The sequence below is a fragment of the Ochlerotatus camptorhynchus genome, unplaced genomic scaffold (assembly GCF_037179485.1).
Source record: "Ochlerotatus camptorhynchus isolate MF236.1 unplaced genomic scaffold, CSIRO-AGI_Acam_v1.1 ptg000141l, whole genome shotgun sequence".
Taxonomy (NCBI): Eukaryota; Metazoa; Arthropoda; class Insecta; order Diptera; family Culicidae; genus Ochlerotatus; species Ochlerotatus camptorhynchus.
The window spans coordinates 313,193-334,777 of NW_027040631.1; the positions used below are offsets into that span (position 1 = coordinate 313,193).

Sequence of the window (21,585 nt, forward strand, 5' to 3'; positions counted from 1 at the left end):
AATCTCCACGAAGGCGAAAGTATCCGGCTATTTTCCGCCCAAAAGCTTTAAAATTGGCCTCAAATTCGGTTATAAATGCACCGATTGCCTCCCAGAGAGTTGAGAAACATGGTAGGTATAAATTTGGGCTCGCACGAATCGATCTCTGACCCGGCATTCCTCTGATTCAGTTATAGTTCTCGAGCTGCGCATAACCATAACAAACAACCCTATTGGAACTCCCAAACGGACGATAACAAAAACAAGACTCTTTGACCAGGAGAGAGAGAGAGAGTGATTGACCGGAATGCTTCTGAACACTGTTTACCAACTGCCGGGAAAGATACTGCTCTCGGCCAGCAATGGATCTCTTCTGCAACGCATTCCATCGACGATTGCAAATCGAGTCCAAGCCGGAACCACTCGCCGGAAGCAACTCTTTCGCTGTGCATTTCTGAACCCAGCCTGTCTGTACCATCAGAACCAGGGAGATGGAAACAACAACCGTCTGCTGGGTGGCCCGCCGAATGTTCCTTTTTACAAGTGCTTTTCATCGTCGCTTAAGAAGGAGGAATTCCAAATCAAGTCAGTCGAAGGAGCGGAGATCCTACAGAATGTGCTGGAAAAGAACAAACAGATGCTTCAGGAGAAGAAGAAGGTGATTATTCAGGATATACGCGATAGGAAGGACAAGGTCAAGGAGCGGGTGGAAGAAGTTATCGAGCGGGAGAATGTGGCAACGATTCCGAACTTGCTGTGCATCGGGAGAATCGTCATGTCGCCGTACTTGGGCTACGTAATTGTGCAGTCGGAATTTTCGTTGGCCATGGGTATGTTGATAGTGGCTGGATTGACCGATATGGCGGATGGTTCCATTGCAAGGCACTGGCCCAGCCAGGCAAGTCGGTTGGGTTCGTTTTTGGATCCGATGGCGGACAAGATCCTGGTCGGATCGCTGGTGATTTCGATGAGCTACGTGGATCTGCTGCCACTGTGGTTGACTGGGATGATCCTGTTTAGGGATCTATTCCTGATCGGAGCCGGATTTGTGATACGCTACATTAGTCTACCTCAGCCGGTAAGATTTCTTGCGGGGGGAAATTGAATATTGAATGATTTTTCGAGCTATGGTTGTTTTGCAGCGCACATTATCACGTTATTTCGACGTTACGCACGCCACTGCTCAGCTTGCACCGACTTTTATTAGCAAGGTCAACACTGCCGTACAGCTGGTCGCGGTGGCCACCACCCTGGGGGCACCAATCTGGAACTACGTGGATCATCCATATCTGCATGCACTGTGGTATCTGACGGGATTCACCACGATGGCTGCTGCCCTGAGCTACATAATCAACAAGGACACGTACAAGATTCTGAAGAAGAATAAGAAACCGTGAAGCCCTCCCAGTTTGATTTGTTATCTTTTTCGTTATCCTTACTGGACATTGTGTTTACCAACTTTGGTCCTTCCCACGTTTGGAACATCCTTCAAACAAAATTGTATATACCATTTTAATAAAAGTTTAATTTTTGATTCCGTGCAATCGACTAGAACAGGGCTTTCTTTTGCAAAATAGATACGCATCTCTTCATTCAAGTAGCAACAATGTACTTTGGCTGTTTGTACATTTCGTAGGCAAACTCTTCCGTATGACTCGGATCGTACTCAACTCCAATATAGTCAAACTCCAGCCTAAACTGTCCCTCGTGACCACCGCGTGCTCCCACCGAGAATCCTAAGCTGCTGATTCTGTTCAACGGAACCGGTCCCTGGCTGTCCTGAACCCGCCCCTTGGAAGCTAGGAAAAACTTAGAAAACGGAATCCTCACGTACTGCCAATGGGGACCACCTCTCGTAAACAGCACATAATGATAGATATCGTTCCACAGGATGTCGTAATAACCCTCCGACGCAAGATTGATCAAATAGGAACGGCCATCGCCGCGAATTCTCATCACCAGCGTATTGTACTGCTCCCAATCGTAAAACGCATCCCGTTTGAAGGATTTCTACGAGTAAAACATTCAATCAACTCCCTCTATTAACCGCCACGTCGTCGACTACTCACCCTAATTCTCAGGCTTCTCATGTTGGCATATCCGGACCGTTTGATCCGTCCGTCCTTCGGCACTCGGCTCTCCAGCGTTCCGTGAAACATCCCGAACCCGGCAGGGCTCAGCTCGAACTTGGCCTCCGTGAATCCTTCGTTGTGGTCCTTATCCGTCGTGAGCACCCACCGATCCAAATCCTTTTCCGACTCAAAGTTGAACACCACATCAGTTTCGCCCGGTCGGTACACCACCATCGCATCGCTGGCCAACTTTTCCTTCCATTCCTGGTTGAACAGGTTGAATTCTTCCTTCAGCTCCTTCAACCCATCCAGAATCAGCTGCTTGCGGGACACTTTCTTGCCTGTGGTGGTGTTGTAACCGCCCTTGCGGTCCTTCTCCCAGAACAGATTGTTGGCAAATCTCACCGGAACGAGCGGGTGTTGCGATGATGGTAGAAGCTTTGATCCATAACCAGCGCTCGAGAGATGAGAATAGTTGCGGAAGGCACAGGTTGCACTTTTCACTAGATTTAAGTTTATTTTGGTGCAGCACAGGGTCATTTTCACTGGACTGTCGAGAAAAGTATTAACAAAATAACAAATTTTCACATCTTGTGGAGAACAATCCGCGCGTATTGCACAACACTTTTGCCCAGAATAAAGAGCTTGAATTTAGAGCCGAACGAAAACAAACAAGCGAGCAAAACAAAGCGAATGATGACAGGATTGTATTTGTGCGATGTTTTATGTTCAAAGATCAAGAGAGAAGGTATTCCTAAATGTGCTGCATGGGTACATTGAAGCTTGAAATAGAAATCTCGCGTCACTTTTCAAATAGACCAATGTAACATAACAGTGAATAATATGTTTTTTTCTTTCCTTGATTTGTTTTCCGTCGATCTTGTTTTCCGTGCTGAGCACCAATGCTACGCCAGCGAGGCAGCTCCCACACCTGGACCCTACCTATCGACCCATCAACTCATGAACCGGGGACCAACGGCTTTACTTCCCATCCGAAGGAAGGCGTGATCAGAGAAGTTATGCCTCAGAACATCCCGGCGGCGCCGACTGGGATTGAACCCAGGCCTGCTAGAGTGAGAAGTAATCACGCTTACCACTACACCACCGGCGCCGCTGTATCGGATATGTTACATTGGATGATTTTTCTCAATGACGTAATCAATTAGTGTTACATTTGACGTTTTGTTCTACATGATACTAAGTAGATTCCCTTTCACAGATTTCAGAGTAGATTACCTAACTTTAGATTATTGCCCCGTAACGTGGGTAGATCACCTTTTCGTAGTACGTTACGGGATGTTAGATCTACCATCGATTCCTAGTCTTGACTACTTCAAAGTAGGGGAACGGGATTTTTCAGTAATCAAAGGAACACATCTTAGTCCTTGTTACTTTTTATGCCTTGTTGACAGTGACAAGACTCGGCTTTGTCCACAGAGGATGATCTTGAAACAAGAAAAAAATGAGTTATTTAGTATTCATCTATGTGATTCCTAATATGCCATTCATTGTTCCCTACACAGCAAAAAAAAATGTATTATCGATCAATGTAATTCAAGCTGATGTATGAAATAATGATGCAATAGCAAAATGTAGATACAATATTACATCAAGCGGTGAAGACATTTTTTTCGATCTCGTTGAAGATTTTTTCACAAAACACCTGGCACCCAACACAACCACAGGAAAACAGGTCTCAATCGTTACACAAGGATTAACGCAGCGTTACGGCATGGATAGCGAGGAGGTTCATCTCGATGTTCAAACAGTGTTTATGTATGGAGATATCGAGGAGGACATTCTAGATAAACATTTCAAAAGGTCCTATCTGCATAGATCGATTCTCTTCATCGACTTTCTCTTTTGTCAATAACTCAACTGCAAAACCTTTCCCTGTTGTATTCGACATTTTGGACGCTAGATAAGAACCTCCTTTATCAAACTATGTAGTAGAATTAGCGCGAAATCTGTTTGCATAGCAGTGGTTATGATAAGAGAAAGTCGATGAAGAGAATCGATCAAAGCAGATAGGACCATTTGAAATGTTCATCGAGAATTATATGCAGCAACCACCCGGATATGAAGTAAATGGCAAGGAGGACCTTGTTTGTAAACTTCGTAGGAGTATTTATGGGCTGAAGCAATCAACCAGATGCTCGATCCTGAAATTGACCAGTGTGCTGACTCGATTGTGATTCAAGGCATGTTTAGCTGATCCTTACCTCTACATAACCTAATAAAAATAACCATAAAGAGAGCTAAACGACGTGTTCGGGGCAGGCATGGAAAATCATTTGCATTCATTTCGTGCATTCATTTACATTCATTTGCCTCTAACTTTTTTCATCAACAGCATTTCGTATAATGATGCAAAGAGATTTTGTAGGTTTTGTTATTCGCTACAACTTTTGTTAACAAGTTAAATCCGTATCTCTGATGCATGACGAACCAGAGCGAACAGAAGCCACTGCTGTTTTTCAGTGAATGTATTTTACATTCACTGAAAAACAGTAACAAGTTCTGCCCACTCTAGTTCGTGATGCATAAGAGATACAGATTTGAGTTATGAACAAAAGTTGTAGCTAATAACAAAACCTACAATAGCTCTATACATCATTTTGCGTAATGCTGTTGATGAAAAAAGTTAGAGGCAAATGAATGTAAATGAATGTACGAAATGAATGTAAATGATTTTCCATGCCTGGTTCGGGGTATCATCCAAACCATTACCCGAGAGTTTACCCATCCGGGATACATTTCGTTCATAGTATTTGTTTATTGGAGTACTTTATGTAGATGATTTTATTGTTGGATGGCGTAGCGAGGAGGAGATATACCTCTAGGTGCCTCTAGACATCAATATGGCGGGTTTTAGAGGCCTATTTCTTGCGTTTGCCAAGAGCTTAAATAGTGAGCATTTTGATATATTGTGTCTGGGTGATGTTTAAAATTAGCATGGACAGGAACTTGTAACCTGAGTGTTACAATTTGTCCCATTTTGTGAAGTTTTGTCACCGAAAGTAATTTTGCCGTGTTTCACACGAGCGTGTGCCGTGCTTGTATGTTTTGTTTTTGTTGTCATTTCACGGTTGGTGACATACTCTCGGACATCCCGCATAAACGCGAACCATAAATTGACCTTACCTAAAATGGTTAAAAATTGTTTATAATCCCTGCTAAACTTTAACTGAAATGGTTATGGAACTTTACATGAACGTTTAATGATAAAGTTTCAACCTTATGTATTATGGTTTTTTGGAACGGGACCTTACAAATAATGGGTTGTTAAGAACCATTACCGTTCCAAATTCTTGTTTTCTCTATACATTTTCGGAAAGAGAACTATATTAGAACCTTTTAACTTATGGTTTGAGAACTTTAATGGTAATGGTTATGGTAGTCAGTAAGGTCCACGAATGGTTTTGTAACATCGATCAACTTTATGTGGAATATATCGCGAATTGGTTGCCTGTAATTTACTGATTACCAATTCACGATATATTCCACGTAAAGTTGAGCGATAATACAAAACCATTAATGGACCTTACTGACTACCATAACCATTAGCATTAATGTTCTCAAATCATAAGTAAAAACGTTCTTATATAGTTCTCTTTCTGAAAATGTATGGAGAAAACAAGAATTTGGAATGGTAATGGTTCTTAACAACCCATTATTTGTAAGGTCCAATTCCAAAAAACCATAATACATAAGGTTGAAACATTATCATTAAACGTTCATGTAAAGTTCCATAACCATTTCAGTTAAAGTTTAGCAGGGATTATAAACAAATTTTAACCATTTTAGGTAAGGTCAATTTATGGTTCGCGTTTATGCGGGATGCCTTCGTGAATAATTTTAATTTTAAATTTTGCGCGTTATTTTATTTGGTTTTTTATGTTGTTAGTTTAGTTAGTTAGTGAAAAAAATATCGTTTAAGATTGTTTCGCGTCCCATATTAATTTAGGTCTAGGTTCTCCTCCCGCTACAAGAAAAGCGACAACAACATAAATGTGTCAAGCGCGGTTGCAGGAGCGATGGTGGTTTTGTTTTTGTATTGTGACGTTGTGAACCAGGAGAACAATTCGAGTCACGGTGGAGTCTACGCGTGTTTTCTGTCTGTCTGGAGAAAACCGAGAAAACAGACTCCAACTGGGAAAAGTTTGCCCAGCCGTGACGCGAGTGCCAAGGCGTTTTTCCTACTGCACCACGTGTGGAAGCCGGCCCCGTGGCTGCGCAAATCAGTGTTGGATCGCCATTGTGAGGAAGCTAACCATTAAGGGGCTATTCGCTTCGCCGTCAAACCACAAAGAATCCGGTAGACACTCGCCGTCCTGACTGCGGTGGCTCCGCCAATAAAGCCAGACTCGCTACCGCAGTTTTTCCACCGACAAACCGACATGACAATTAATTCTGACTTATGCCCGAAAATCGTAAACGGCCGAACCACAGACAAACAGACATAACACTCGCATTTTGTTCATCGAACAAGCATTTAACGGTCAATTTAAAAGTATCGTAGTTGGTAGCACCACCACCTGTGGCGCGCATAGTCATTTCCCTTGAGTTTGACGTTTTCACACTACCGCCATCTGTTCAGCGTACTACCCACCACAGTGTACTCAACAGATGGCGGTAATGTTTTAGCGACGATGTTTTACAGTGAGAAATATTCAATGTGTTATGTCTGTTTGTCTGTGGCCGAACTGTCAAAACTGTAACCTGTGTGTTACAATTTATCCCAAGGGGGACGACACATCTAAATCTCAAGTCTAGATGCTCAACAAATCTTCCACTAGCGAATCAATCTACGAAAAATCTTCTTTCATTTCTCGCATCTACTTGCATCGTGCATCATCTTTTTGTAGGAAATCTTCAGAATCGTCGTCAATCTTCTTTCTATCTACTCAGCGTGCGCGCAGCTAGCCACAGCAAAATACAATCTTTTCTGCATCGTAGATAGAGTCGTCCCCCTCGATTTATCCCGTTTTGTGTAGTTTTGCTGCCGAGTGTAATTCAGCCGTGTTTCACACGAGCGTGTGCCGTGTTTGTAATGCTTTGTTTTTGTTTTCATTGCACGGCCGGCGACATACTCATCACTATGCCTTCGTGAATAATTTTAATTTGTAAATTTTGCACGTTATTTTATTCGTTTTTTGTTGTTGTTAGTTTAGTTAGATAGGGATAAAAAATAATCGTTTTAAAATGTATCGCGTTCCAAATAAAGTTAGGTCCCAAAAGCTCCTCTCGCTGCAAAGAAGGCGAAATCATTAAAAGCAACATAAATGTGTCGAGCGCGGTTGCAGGGGCGATGGAGGTTTTGTTTTTGTGTTGTGACGTTGTGAAAGGAACGGGAGAACAATTCGAGCCACGGTGGAGTCTACGCGGGTTTTTCGTTCGGAGACGTTTTTTCCCTTAGTCCCGAGAAAACGGACTTTACCTGGGAAAAGATTGCCCAGCCGCGACGCTAGTGCCAGTACTCATCTATCCAGTGCACCGCGAGTGGAAGCCGGCCCCGTGGCTGCAAAAATTAGTGTTGTTTAGTGCAACAACCAAGGGTGTCGGATCGCCATTGTGGGAAGCAGGAGCTATACGCTTCTCTGGTTAATCACCAAGGATCCGGCCAACACCCGCCGTCCTGACTGCGGTGGCTCAGCCAATAAAGCCAGTCTCGCCACCGCAGTTAATCGTCAAGCAAGACGAAGCAGGCAGTACTACAGGTGAGTTTTCCTGGGCAGAAACACTGCGGTGTCTGCCGGGGTTGCCGGGATCACCAACGTCGCCGGGGGGGTTCCGAAAAAGGAGCCTCGCTCATCCCTCCCTCTAAAAGTAAAGGACCGCTGCTAGGCAGCCAAAGGTGAAGTAAGTGTAACCGCTCAGCACAATCCGTGCTTTGTAGCAGAACCGCCGCCATACCGTCGTCGAACCCACCGAACAGCAGCAGCAACAGCGAGGAGGAGAAGATAAGTAGCGAATAGAATTTTATTTTTGTTGTTTTGTTTCACTCAAATCCGAACGACTTTGATGGAAGCACCCTTGCTCGAAGCCGCCCCGCCGGGGTAAAATCGGGCATGCTATAGGCTGGCAGGTATGCTACCAAGCCGCAAACTTACAAAACCATAGGATTTTTTTTTATATAGATAAAAATAATTTGTCCAGCATAGATCACACACGAACCAATTCATGACTTTTACATGCGGGTTCATGGCTAAGCTAAATATCTCCCGCAAACACGGAGCCAGATTTCAGTAGTGTGCTTTGGTTAGAAATTTTATTGTTTTTGCTATGGTCATTCATGTCGGTTTGTCAGTGGTTATTCATCAAGCAGGACGAAGTAGGTGATATAGAAGGCTATACCACCAAGGGTAGATCACTGCGGTGATACCCGGGATTGCCTGCGGCGAGTGGGTAGTCCGGTGACTTATCACCACCATCGCCTGGAGGGGAGGAGGGGGGGGTTCCGACAAAGGAGCCCTGCTCATCCCCCTCGCTAATTTCCAAGGACAGCTGCTAAGCAGCCGAATACGACAACCGCTCAGCACAGTCCGTGCTTTGTTGCAGCAGAACCACCGCCAGACCGTCAGATAATAGACGTCTAAAACTGATTCCTTCTTGTTGTTTTGTTGTTTCACCCAAATCCGAACGACTTTGGGGGAAGTACCCTTGCTCTAGGCATTTCCGCCGGGGTAAAATCGGGCCAGCTATAGGATGGCAGGTAAGCAATATCCAGGGCAATATCTTACAAACTCGGATAGGACAACCTAGTCTACAGATCTTGAGTTAGAGGAACTACATCGACAAGTTGATTACCAAGCTGGAACCGAGATGGATCAAGGCACGCAACATAGAGCGAGTCGTTCAAGAATGGGATGTTTCTCAGAAGCCATTATGTACATTTCAGTTTGTGCACGGTGTGACATCATGACGAGTTCCGATAATCTCGCCAGGAAGTTCTGTTCTCCTAAGGTTACAGTTCAGGGAGTTGGTTTACATGGCGTTTTTCCGGAGGATTCGAGTGTTTGCTAATAACATAACTCTCAACGTTCGGTAGTAATAGGCAACAAAAACACACACATACATTTTACCCGACGAACGGTATTCTCTAACAAAAATACATTTCATATGTCAACCCAGTTGTCAAATGCATTTAAAGAGATCCGATGCACAGATCAGAAACTTGTTTCAGTTATTCGATTTTCAGTTGATGATCTTTCACTTACCGAACGTTTAGTGTAGTCCTAAGCCATGATATTTTAAAATGAAAACGCAACTTTTTTTTTGTAAAATACTTTCTTTATTTCGATTTTTCTTTGGTTGTATGGTTGTCCGATGTGAAACAAGCTTTTTGTTCGGTAATGTGTTTTATTGTTTCTGGTTATTTACTGCCTACTGATCAGTTTTGGGACATGACTTACAGAAGGATCTACTCCACCCGGTTTCATGCATTCTTTGAATGACGAATTATCAAACTAAATGTTTTCTAGAGTCAATTGATACAACCGTTCCGTACCGTAGATTTCAATCAAAACTTCAATTCAACTTCAATTGGAAAGATTCCATTTAAATATGTATTTATTTTTAATTTATTTTCAGATATTTAACTATAGCTTACTGGAGAATGGGTATTCAATTCAAACTAATCAAGATGTACAGCTAAATCCTCTGTTGTTGTTGTTGTTGTTTTTTTTTCTCTGGATTTGCGTATTTTGCATAGCAATTTTTTTTAGTAATATTTTATTTAGAGTTTTTGAAGCGTTTTCAGATATCCAATTTTAAGATTTAAATTTTTATTGCAGACTTTATCCATTTGCAAGGGGCTGTTTTATTTTACAGATTGTGGGGGACAAAAGCTGGAAACTGCTATAAACTAACCGTGATTTCTAAACTTTTTCTCGGTTGATTTTATTTTAGTAGGGGTTTTATGCACTTCCTATTAATTGGTTTTATAATTATATCACAAAGTGTTGGTTTTATTCTCCATTGTTTTAATGTTTTTCTTCGTAGCCCTTTCGAACGATTCCGAAAGAAAAGTGTGTTTTGCTCCTTATTGGTAGTTTTCTCATTCATGTTCTAACGCTAAGTTTTCAAACTACTACATAATTCGATTGGCATGTATTTTACAGCAGTTGGTTTTGTTCTTTTCTTCTTTTCTTTTTCTAATATCAACAACGGGAACGAGAATACCTACTGAGGGTTATGTTTAGCGGAAGGTGATTGCTTCCGACCAGGTTGTCTATAGATGTGGGTGATATGTTCAGCCGATGCAGGCGTGTTGATAGAAGTTGATACATGTCAAATACCTACAACAAAGATGTCATTTTACCGGCAAATGTCAATGGTTCACTTTCCATTAGGCTGTTCTGATCATATTCAAATGGCCAAAAGGATTGCTAATACTTTATCCCCTGCGGGAAAGCGAAATTGTAACTGTGGCTAAGATTTATGACACACTCATCAATAGGCAAAATTGTTGCTTCAATCTGGAAAACAAATTTCTTCCGAAACTTTTACTTTTTGCAGCGTATCCAAAAGAATCGATTTTCCCGACGGACAACAAACTATTGGAACTTGAATCCAGCTTTATATGTGACCTGTACTTTTTTTTTCTCGTAGTCGGAGTCCCTTGCTGTGAAATCACGACTTCCTGCAAAGTCCACCTATGTTCATACGGGGAAATAATTTAACTCGCTACAGTAGTTGGGGTTTTACTCGTAATACTATAAGTTATTGCTTCAATGTTGTTTTTTTCTTTTTCTACATGCAAGAGATCAACTATAGGAAACTATACATGCAATTTCATTTGATAGTACTTCCTTGTGTTTTTTTGTTCTACTACAATGCTATTGGTCAATGCGTTCATCACTATTACATTTTTATTTTTGCAACGAACTGCAATTCATGAAACTCCACATACATTCTATCCTGCCTCACGTTGTTAGCATATGTGACGATTGTGTCTTTGCCGAATGCGAACACTTTGACATTTTCGGTTCAGTAGGCGTTTGTGTGACAAAATCGTACATAGCTCATAGCTTACTGCGCTCGATATTCGATCCAGCTTCGTCTTAAAGTTATAAATAGAATACCTACGACAGCGGTTTTACCTTGGAAGTTTGATAAGCGTCGTACTTGGAAAACGATAAGTTTAGAGACATGTGTAGATGTCAAAACAGTGAACACAACGTTCGGTGCGTAAACCGCCGAGTCAGAAGTCATATGGTTGTTGAGTATGTAGTTTTTGTGCGTTTGAATCCAGTTGGAATTCGCAGTGGAAGTTTGAAAATGTAGTCTTTTGGAGCAGTCGTAATGAGTCCGAAATTGACAATAGAGGAGCAAGTCAAGTCTAGAGGTGCTAACAATTTGCAAAACAAGGAAAATCCAAATTATACACAGTGTCGTCAGGATCCAAACTCAACCAACAATCACTTTACTAGTCCATTTCTTGTGTTCTTCCGCATAGCTACTACTTTCAGTCTAAAGACCTAATTTCCGCTACGTATGGGTACAGAGCAATACTTGAACCGATCAATTGGAAAATAAGGTTCCTAAATTAACGGTAAACAGCCTTTCTCGTGTTCTTTGATTTTGTTTTACTCCATTTTTTAAAGTTTTTGTTCCTATAAGGTTCGGATGACTAATATCTTTATATTAAGAATAACTATAATCTATATGTATCAAGATAAATAGTACGGGTGTACGTCTGTATGACTAGATTTTCTTCACACAATTGTTTCTCTGACTACTGTACAGTAACACTCTGTGATTGCAGTTGTAGATAATTGTTCTAACTAATAAGTAAATAGTAATGTAATAGGAATCAACTCATCTGTTTCATATAGGATGAACTATTTTTTTTGGTATCATTTAACTCTTTTCATGCTTAATTTAATGTCAGCGATTTCTATATGCTCATTTTGCTTTGACATCTCTACGTAACTATTGTTAAGGAAACTCGTGCTTTTACTAAAGGTGAATTAGTCAGGACAATAGGTTAGATGATTTTTATGCCGTTTTGACACGAAATCTGATTCGTTAATGATGCCCCCTTCTTCTTAAAAAATGTAACGGCTTCCCGGGCATAGAGTGTGATTGTACTTGTCACAGAATAATACTAATTCAAAAACGATACAGGCTTAGAAAAGCTTTCAGTTAACAACTGTGGAAGTGCTCAAAGAATACTCAGTTGAGAGCCGGTGTAAAGTCCCAGAGGGATCGTGATAAAGCCTAAAGAATAGGAAGAGATGAAATGAACTCCATTTCACTATCAACTTCCTGGTTACGGTTCTAATTAGCATTCAATAAAACCGATTTTTATAGCTCATCTGAAAGAGCTTCGTTTTCTGAGCACTGTTTGACACTAAGCTAACAAATTGATAGCTTGCTCCCATACAAAGTACATACCACCGAAGAGATGGTGATTTTTGCTAATGTAATCGTTCACGGATAGAAATCTCCTTATTTCATCTGGCAAATTTCTATTAGGTACTGATTATTCATGAAATGTATAAGTCAACTAATAAGCAGACGCCTTACAAAAATGTTAATTGAGATCATGTGTCAAATGAAATATGGTCACACACTGGAAGGGAGAAGCAGATAGCACACCTGGAATTCATTTTATAGTTGTTCTTCTTGTCATGAAAATGTGTGCCATTGAAATCAAATCAAAATAGGCGTGGTAGAATAAGGCTGTCCACGAGACAGTTGTGATCAGCTGACTTTTTTGTTTACCAAGAACTTTTGACAGATCACAGTAGAACTGGCAGTTTATTCTCATATGAATTTCTGCTTTGTTTATCTTTACATTCAGCACCATTAATACCAGATCACTCACACACTCTAGATTTCTAGCTGTCAGTTCCTCTGAGAAGCATCTCTTGGATCACCTTATAGCCTGTTTTTCTTTGAGGGTGTAATCATTGTTTGAGATTGTTCAGTTTGCAGTGAGAAAATTTACTTTTCTGTTATGTATTTTGATGTGCCTCTAAATATTTAGACAAAAACATTGGTAAATAGTATCTTTCAATATTGATTTGAGTATGTTCAATGAATGAATTTAAAAAAAAAACGGTGTCCTTTTGAATAAGATAGCTGGACAGTTTGTCATAAATTACTTTACGCAAGATTTCAATACCGCCTTGTGTATTCTTGTTGAACTGTAGGAAGAGCATCATCAAACTGCTTGGCTCCCAATGACAGTTCATGACAGCTTGATTCTGGCTCAGCGTTGCCAGATATACCGATTTATCGGTATTTATACCGATTTCCGAACTAGATACCGATATACAGATAAGGTTCCTCAGAATACCGATTTTTTAGGTTTTATACCGATTTATACCGATTTTTTTAAGTAATCAAAATGATTATTGTCTGCCCGTGCTCGAATTTCGGAGAAAATTATTGGGAGAGACTTGTATCTTTTTGAATATCACAAATTTGTTGGGCCTTTAAAATTAAAAAAGCACCATTAAAAATTGATACTCTGTCGATTAATGTTTCAATTTCCTCACCGTTTTTGGCTACCCATGAATAGATAAACAGTCGATGGTTCTTTCTGGTAATTCCGGGGGAATCGGAAAATACTTTTTAAATCCTATTTAACTTCCTGGATTATCTTCCAACTTGCCCCTGGAATTTTCTTCCACCTTACATCGTAAATTATTTTACGATTCCTCTCGGAAACTTATTTCGACTTGCCTTGGAAGCTTCTTCAGCCTTCACTCGAAAGATTCTTCCATCTTCCCCCGCCATTTTTTTTTTTTTTTTTTATTTTCCGGAACTTCAGGGATGCTTCCAGATTTTGATTGCGGATGCACACTAGCTGCAGGAACTTTTAAGAAGTTCTGAAACTTCGGAAAAGTCCAAACTTTTGAGTAAGTTTTGATAAATTAAAGAATGTTTCAATAACTTCTGTTAAAATTCTAAAACCCGGTCCAGCAAACTCCAGTGAACTTAAGGAAACATCATAAATATTTTGGATACTTCACAAGTTCAAAGAACTTCTGGGAAATTTAATGGTTTTCAGGACAGCTCCATAAGTTTCAGGGGAATTGAGAGAACTTTAGGAAGCTCCGAGAACATCAGGACAGATCAATAAATTTCAAGTAAATTGCTGAAATTTTAAAGGAGTTCCAACTCAGGCAATTTCCGAAAACTTCAGCAATGTTCCGAGAGGCTCATGCAAATTTAGGAAACGTAAGGGAAGTTACACGACCATTAGCACTTTGTGAGAACATTTTATGGGAAGTTCCGTGCTTATCAATGGCAGTGTCGATAACTTTTAAAAATTTAGAAAATCGGGATTGTGATAGCGCTAAAGAAATTTCGTAATCTTCAAGAAAGTCTAGAGACCTTTAAAGTTGATTAGAGATATTCCGGTAGTCCCATTATAATCAGAGAAGTTCCAAGTATTTCAGAGTACTACAAAATAGCCCTAATAATTTTAAGACAATTAAAAAAACTTTTAAGGAATTCCGAGGAAATATGTAACATTTCAGGAATGTTCCAAAAACTTCAGGGGCATTGTGGGGTCTTCAGGGATGTTTTATGACCATTTGGAAAATTTTCTGGATCATTAAATCCCCTCAGAGCTCTTTTTCTTCCGGAATTATGTCCTTGTTTCTTTCGACTGTTCCGTTAGCGTTCTGGCTTCCGACTTCCTCCAAATTTTTTTTCCAATCTACCTTAGGAAGTTTCTTCCGTCTTCTTCAGGAAGTTCAATTAAACTTCTCCCAGAAATTTATTTCGTCTAGTTCTATATTTTTGTCCAGTTGTTTTCTTTTTTTTTTTACTTATATTGGAAGGTTTTTCCGAGCTTCTTCTGGCTTCCCTTGTAAATGGCTATTTCTGGAATTTACTTCCGATTTCCGAAACTTGTCTGCCTTCCGTTGAATGTGAAATTCTCTTTCTTCTTTCTCTGGATGTTGTTTTCAGCTTCCTCCGGAAGCTAATTCAAACATTTCCCTGAGTTTTCTTCTGGAATTTTCCGAACATAGTCCAAAAGTTAAAATTTTTGCTTTCATAAACGGCAAAAATATAAAATTAATTAAAATAGTAAATCCCGACAAATACCGATTTTTTAAAACCTTTGATACCTTTGATAGCTGTAAAACATTCTGGCAACGCTGTTCTGGCTCCTTTTGACGCTCATATTTTTCGTTTATGCATTCTTATAGGACCTATAAATGGTTTGTCTTATGGAAAGTATGATTAATTTTCGTTCCGTGATACTTATTTAAAATAGTTCCAGTGTACCACTAATTTCCACTATAAGCTTATTTTCAGTGCATCAATAATTCAGCTTCAAAACCGAAAAGCTCAGCTCAATTTACACTGACCGCGTTTTGCCCCCCATCACTAGCGGCGCCTCTACGGCATTACGTGCTTTTAACCTGGGAGGAAGAGGAGACAATAATTATTAGGTTCTGCAGCGTGACGGCACAAATGAACTCAGTGATAAACGGCTGAACCTTTTTGACAGTTCAGTGGTACTGTTTACAAGCACTTAGTCGTTTTTTCGAAAAAAATATATTTTAAAATTTCCGAATTTTAACTTTGAAAATTGTCGAGGAAATGCGTGATGAAAGGATGTTGCTTGTGGACATTGCAAAAGTGTGGTTTACATCTCACTGCAATCTGAAAAATGATCCAGAAAATCTACCCAAGAAAAAATCAACTAAGTCCACGTAAACTTACGTATCACTGAACCTAAGAGGAAGAGGAGACAACTGGCTTCTTACTCTTTAATCTCTATATCTATCTCTATCTATATCTATCTCTATCTCTATCTTACGAACTTTAAATCGGCCAATCACGAGCTGGTTCGCGTTTGACAGAAAAGTGGTTCGTTTTCGCCCCCGTATTGTCTCCTCTTCCTCTTAGCACTGAACTGCCATCAGATTGAGGTTAACCCCGACGGTGCAAAACCTAATTGGTGTTGACGGCGACTCTGTAGCTCTTTACTCCTATGAGAAAATCCATAAGCAAACGTCAGATTGTGCGTGAAACATGGTGGACTTTGTACTATCCTTTCACTCCACTGAAAATTCCCATAACAAACTGTCTAAATTTGCTGGAAGAGTAAATTTTTCGACGGTGCCGTCAACGCCAATTGGCGTCCAAGGGGGAGAGGTGACTGTCAAATACGAACAATCGTCGCCTACCTCGCATAACTGGCTCCAAACGTAAACAAGCCATAAGAAACCTACAGCCTACAGTAACTCACTGTTCTTCCATTGCCAAGATTGTTGCTGATGCTGGTAGGGTAAACGCACCTATAGTGTATTTCGACAGTGAGCATGCATAAGGGCGTATACGCGATGATCTTCATCGATTTTCCCTTTGCATTGCTAAGACTGTCCGGCTGCTTTGATGTCCACATCAGAGTTAATCAACACGATTCTACGCAAACACTTTGCAGATCATCCAAACAGGGACGGGATTAAAAGTTAATTCGAGTTGTAGCTTACCGCCATTACTGTCAACCAGGCCTGTTAAGACATCGCTTAAATAGGACTAAAGTTGGTAGTTGTTTGACTGCAAGTGGCAAATCGTTCCAGGTGAGCGTCCCTGACACTAGCAAACTCCTTCGAGCAGACGTGGACGTAGCCTAGGAACGATGATTTAGCAAGTACCTCATGATACACCTGTCTTATGAAGCAACATACAGTCAACATTCCTATAGTACGATTAATAGGGACCGCACTATAGGAACCGGCAGTAACGAATACACGTAGCACATGCGATTAGAGCTAATTGGGGACAAATACTTATTATATAGGGTTATTTGAAGAGCTAACTTCCTGGTGTCTTCTGAAAAGTTATTAACGAGGTAGATGACCTCCTTTTGGAAAAAAAATTTGCATTCGGAAAGTCAGAAGTCTGGTCCTCCAGAAGACCACTAGGAATTCATTGTGATAAGATGTCTATTAGTGGTTTCTAAAAAATCACGGAGCTCTAGGATCAGTTTCATGAATTGAGCACATTAACGGATGTTCCAGATCTTTTAGTGGACCATCTCGTGATCCCCAGTATCATTTTTCTGGTCAAAACTGCGAATTCATTCTGATAAGATGTCTATGAGTGGTTTCTAAAAAATCCGCGTAGCTAGGATCAGTTTCATGAATTAACCACTTTGAAATGGTCTCCAGCGTCCATTTGCTGGTCATTCCTCCGATTTTATTGTGATAAGACGTCAATGAGTGGTTTCGAAAAAACCGCGGAGCTCTAGGATAAGTTTCATAAATTGACCAACTGGATGTTCCGGATCTTCCACAGGACCAGACTTGTGTCCTACCGGAAACTGACTCTTCCCAAAAGGTGTCCAATTTACTAAACAACTTCTCCAAAGACATTAGGAAGTTATCTCTTCAAATTGCCGTACAATCAGTATTTGGTCCCAATTAGCTCAAATACGTGTATTCGATAATGCCGGATCAACCGTACTCAGTACTCAGTAGTATCAGGAATCCGGCAAGAACGAATCCACACTATAAGTAGTTCTATATTGTGGTAGTTCTTTGGGAGGTCGTGCCCCAAAACGGTATTACGTACAGCAGCAGTGCTTCCTCGATGTCGAATGTTGTACACGAAGCGTACCGAGACCTTGAAGCATCGGTTTAATTGTTCTCTGAAGGCTACAGAGAGTCCATTATAGTAGACCCCATCGCAGTACGTAAAGAACGGACTGCACCAGCTTCTTGCGTGTTTGTATAGTTAGCACCGGGGCGAATCGCCTGAATGTTCGTAGCGTTCCAAACACTTTTGATGTTACATCGTTGATCTGCGCAAACCAGTTCAATTTTTTTGCCGATTCGGAGTCCAAGGTTCAGATTAGGGTAGAGAACGTTAGCCTTAGCCCAATGTTCTCGGTTGCTGCCAGATCCTGATTAATAGTTGCAATCAGTCTTCTGATATCATCCGTATGTCCAGAAATGTAGATTTGAAGATCATCGGCGTACAGTTGGTATTCACACTTCCACTGTGACGGGAAGCTGTGGATATATAAGCTGAATAACCGACGAACCGACGTGACAGCTCATACAAGCTACTTTCAAATTTGTGCCCAAGACGCCATATTTAAAATACGTTAAATACTACCGAGATCTACTCATCCGATCACGTCATACCATGAGCAAGGACGCGAACCCACATATAATTTATATTGCCTTGGTTTGCGTCTCACCTCGTTTGACAGATCTGATCGCCCGTTTGAAAGTTCGAATCGCTCGTTTGACAATTCGAATTGTGGACAAACGAAATGCTCCTGTGGCATGTCGGTTCGTCGGTGATAATAGTGCACTGAGGCAGGATCCTTGCGGGGTGCCATCGGGTACCGGGCGCTCAGCAGATGACTGGTTTCCAATTTGTACAACTTGACTACGATGACTTAGAAAAGCTGTAGTAAATTTATGTCTCAGCCGTTGATAGTCTACGCTAGGCCTGCCCAACCTTTTAAAACTTGCTTTTTCAAATAGCTGTATCTACGTTCGATGAACATGTTTCAAGCTGAAATTTGTCCATTTCTCATTCATTCTGGACTAAAATTCATAATGATGAATGAAATTGGACTAGCATGATACCATTGCTGAGATCCTGAGACCACGTCCGACCCGCGGGCCGCGTGTTGGGCAGCGCTGGTCTACGAAAAATCATCTAGGACCCTCGCTAGGACCATAGCGGTGCAGTGGTTTGAGTCTAGGTTGCTGTATATGTCATGCGTCACTTTAGTAAGGGCGCTTGTGGTGCTATAACATTTTCTATATCCAGACTGATGTTTTGCCAGCAGTGACATATTTGGTTTGTCTAGGTGCTCAGTGATCTGGCCGAGTAGTATCTTCTCCAACGCCGGACACTGCCGGAAGGTCACTTATTGGTCTGACACAGCATTTTCACGAAGCAAATCGGAATTTCATCCGATCCCGTTGCGTTGGTCTGGATTTCAGCCTCGATACCTAATGGTTAAACCTAAATCGTTGTAGCGGGTAGTCAGACGATGTGCGTTAAACTTGTTCGCTACGGATCACCCAGACCCGGACCAGGAACAGAACGAGGTATTCTAGTCTCGAGATAATCGGAACATCATTATCGAATGTTGATTTCAGCACATTTCTGTATTTAATGCCTGTTAGTACATACACACCAACTCCACCGCAAGATCATGCTCCTCGTCCTCAACCGGTTGGAAGGGAGTGTTTGACGTGGTTGAAACCTGGGATGCGCTAACAGCGAAAAAGTGGTATGATGTCCGGTTTAGGATGTTTTTGATATCATCAACATGAAGTTCGAGACCTCGAACATTCAGGTGTCCGATTCGTAGAGTTGTGTGGTTGGTTCTTGACATATTGGATAAACGTGAAGATAATCCGCCGATTTTTCCCAAATAAAAGCTCACTCCTTCGAATTAACGATGCAAGCTATGGGTAAAGGAAACATTCATCTACCTGATGTTTTGTTACTTTGCATGTGTGAGCTTTTATTCGCGATAAATCGATGAAATATTGGCACCGAAACATCAAATTGAGACACCCATACCGCCGCTATTCGCACAACAGTCCCATGTCCGGTGGAAATCATTTGCATTCATTTCGTGCATTCATTTACATTCATTTGCCCTAACTTTTTTCATCAACAGAATTCCGCAAAATACAGTATGGAGCTTTTGTAGGCTTTGTTATTAGCTACAACTTTTGTTCAAAACTCAAATCCGTATCTCTTATGCATGATGAACCAGAGTGATCAGAAGCCACTACTGTTTTTCAATGAATGTCACATGCCCGCTCTAATTCGTGATACATAAGAGATACAGATTTGAGCTATGGGCAAAAGTTGTAGCTAATAACAAAACCTACTACAGCTCTATACATCATTTTGCAGCATTCCGTTGATGAAAAACAGATAGAGGCAAATTAATGTAAATGAATGCATGAAATGAATGTAAATGATTTTCCATCCCTGGCAGTAAGTGACGAGCAAAATCCAGCGATTGAAAAATCTCACTTCAAACCGGGTAAATGAGAGAATGTTCGATGAACATTTCAAATGACCCTATCTGATTTGATCGATTCTCTTAATCGACTTTCTCTTTTGATAACCCCAGCTTTGCAAACAGATTTCGTGCTACTGTATCACATAGTTTGATAAAGCAGGTTCTTATCTAGCGTTCAAAACGTCAAATACAACAGGGAACTGTTTTGCTGCTGAGTTATAAACGAAAAAGAAAATCGACGATGAGAATCAATCAATGTAGATAGGAGCTTTTGAAATGTTTATCTAGAATATTGTCGACTCAAAAGAGGAAGGGGCCTAAGTTACGGACAAAGTCCGATCGCCGCAGGTAAATGAGAAACCTCGACTAAGCGGTTCGGTCGAGTCTGAAGCTACATTTTCAATAACGTTCGCTTTATTTGAATTTATACTATCTTTTAAAAAAGGAGATGTGTGTGTGTGTGTGTGTGTGTGTGTGTTCAAGAAATTACATTAACCATTGCTTTATATGATTGATTAAAATATGTTCTTTGAAGTTGCCAAGAAATACCACAGTAGGCTACCAAAGCGACTATTGAGCTGTTAATTTGAGCACACTCATTTCGTTTCAAAACGCTCCGAGGCTAATAAATAGTCGGTCAGAGTTATATTGGCTCTTAAAGCTGCGTGCATCCGAAAATTGTATCACTAACGAAATCATTTGTCTTCGTTTTGCCCACTTTCTACAACCTAGGTTTGACAGTAGGCTAATTTGCAAATTTGCGCACACATCGTTCTCGAGAAAGAGGCAATCAATGTTCAAATCCGGAATCAGATTTCGGTCAAACAGCTCCCCCGGGACGGCGAGAGAAATCTACCCTTAAACACGCGCCGTAGGGCTCTATCGGGAACCGGCAACAATCAGACGAAGCCATCCAAACGCACCGTCATCGGTGTCGTGACCGCACTCGTTTCGTGAGAGTACACGGAAGCGAACGAATTCTACCAACCACCAGCCGCCACATGACGCGTTCGAAACATTATTGTTGCTGCTGCTGCTGCTGTCGCTGACGGGAGTGGCATCGACATCCGAAACAGCGCTACCGGTATCAGTCGAATTGTTGGCGTTGACGGCTAAGAAGGAGGAGGATGAAGTGGAGGAGGTGCAGCCAATGCCATCAGCATTCTGCGGGACGGAATATACAGTACCAGCTGGTCATAGCTCCAGGTGGGAACCATTAATTGCGTCTATGTTCAACGATGATGTTAGGTTGGATCGGCAGCACTCCGCGTGCTGCATCCACTCAAGGTCCCGGATGGTAGCCTGGAAGGAAAAGGTAAGCGAAAATCATTAACTGCTAAACGAAATTTTACGACAACACGTGAGCTCGGTGGAGGCAATTTTTAATCATAACAAATGGACTAGAAAATGGTCTTCACTGATGGGTTGAGTACAAATAAGGCATCATGGGGGGGGACCTCGCTTACTGTGGAACCTTTTTTTTTTTTGGCGGATATTGCCTTGGGAGCCGGTCCTTCACGTCGTCGGTGGGTTGCGTGTTGAACGTTG

The 21,585-nt window shown here is 41.2% G+C and overlaps 3 protein-coding genes across 3 annotated transcripts in view; 1 reads left to right on the forward strand and 2 right to left on the reverse strand.

Annotated features, from left to right (window-relative positions):
• Window positions 1–1,513, forward strand: CLS (cardiolipin synthase). Its single transcript, XM_065221282.1, has 3 exons — window positions 1–111; window positions 171–1,057; window positions 1,122–1,513. Exons 2-3 carry the CDS (start codon window positions 287–289, stop codon window positions 1,374–1,376), a joined length of 1,026 nt encoding a protein of 341 aa, XP_065077354.1. The 5' UTR covers window positions 1–111; window positions 171–286; the 3' UTR covers window positions 1,377–1,513.
• Window positions 1,514–1,570: 57 nt separating this feature from the next.
• Window positions 1,571–2,663, reverse strand: CIA30 (complex I intermediate-associated protein 30). Its single transcript, XM_065221283.1, has 2 exons — window positions 2,049–2,663; window positions 1,571–1,989 (listed from the first exon to the last, which is right to left on the reverse strand). The coding sequence occupies exons 1-2, from the start codon at window positions 2,589–2,591 to the stop codon at window positions 1,573–1,575; spliced, it is 960 nt and encodes a 319-aa protein (XP_065077355.1). The 5' UTR covers window positions 2,592–2,663; the 3' UTR covers window positions 1,571–1,572.
• Window positions 2,664–10,946: 8,283 nt separating this feature from the next.
• The window catches only part of LOC135700751 (progestin and adipoQ receptor family member 4), a 54,098-nt gene continuing 43,459 nt past the window's right edge, over window positions 10,947–21,585 (reverse strand). Inside the window, exon 6 of the mRNA XM_065221383.1 lies at window positions 10,947–21,339. Coding sequence (XP_065077455.1) covers window positions 21,232–21,339 — 108 coding nt within the window. The 3' untranslated portion in view covers window positions 10,947–21,231. The remainder of the gene's footprint in view (window positions 21,340–21,585) is intronic.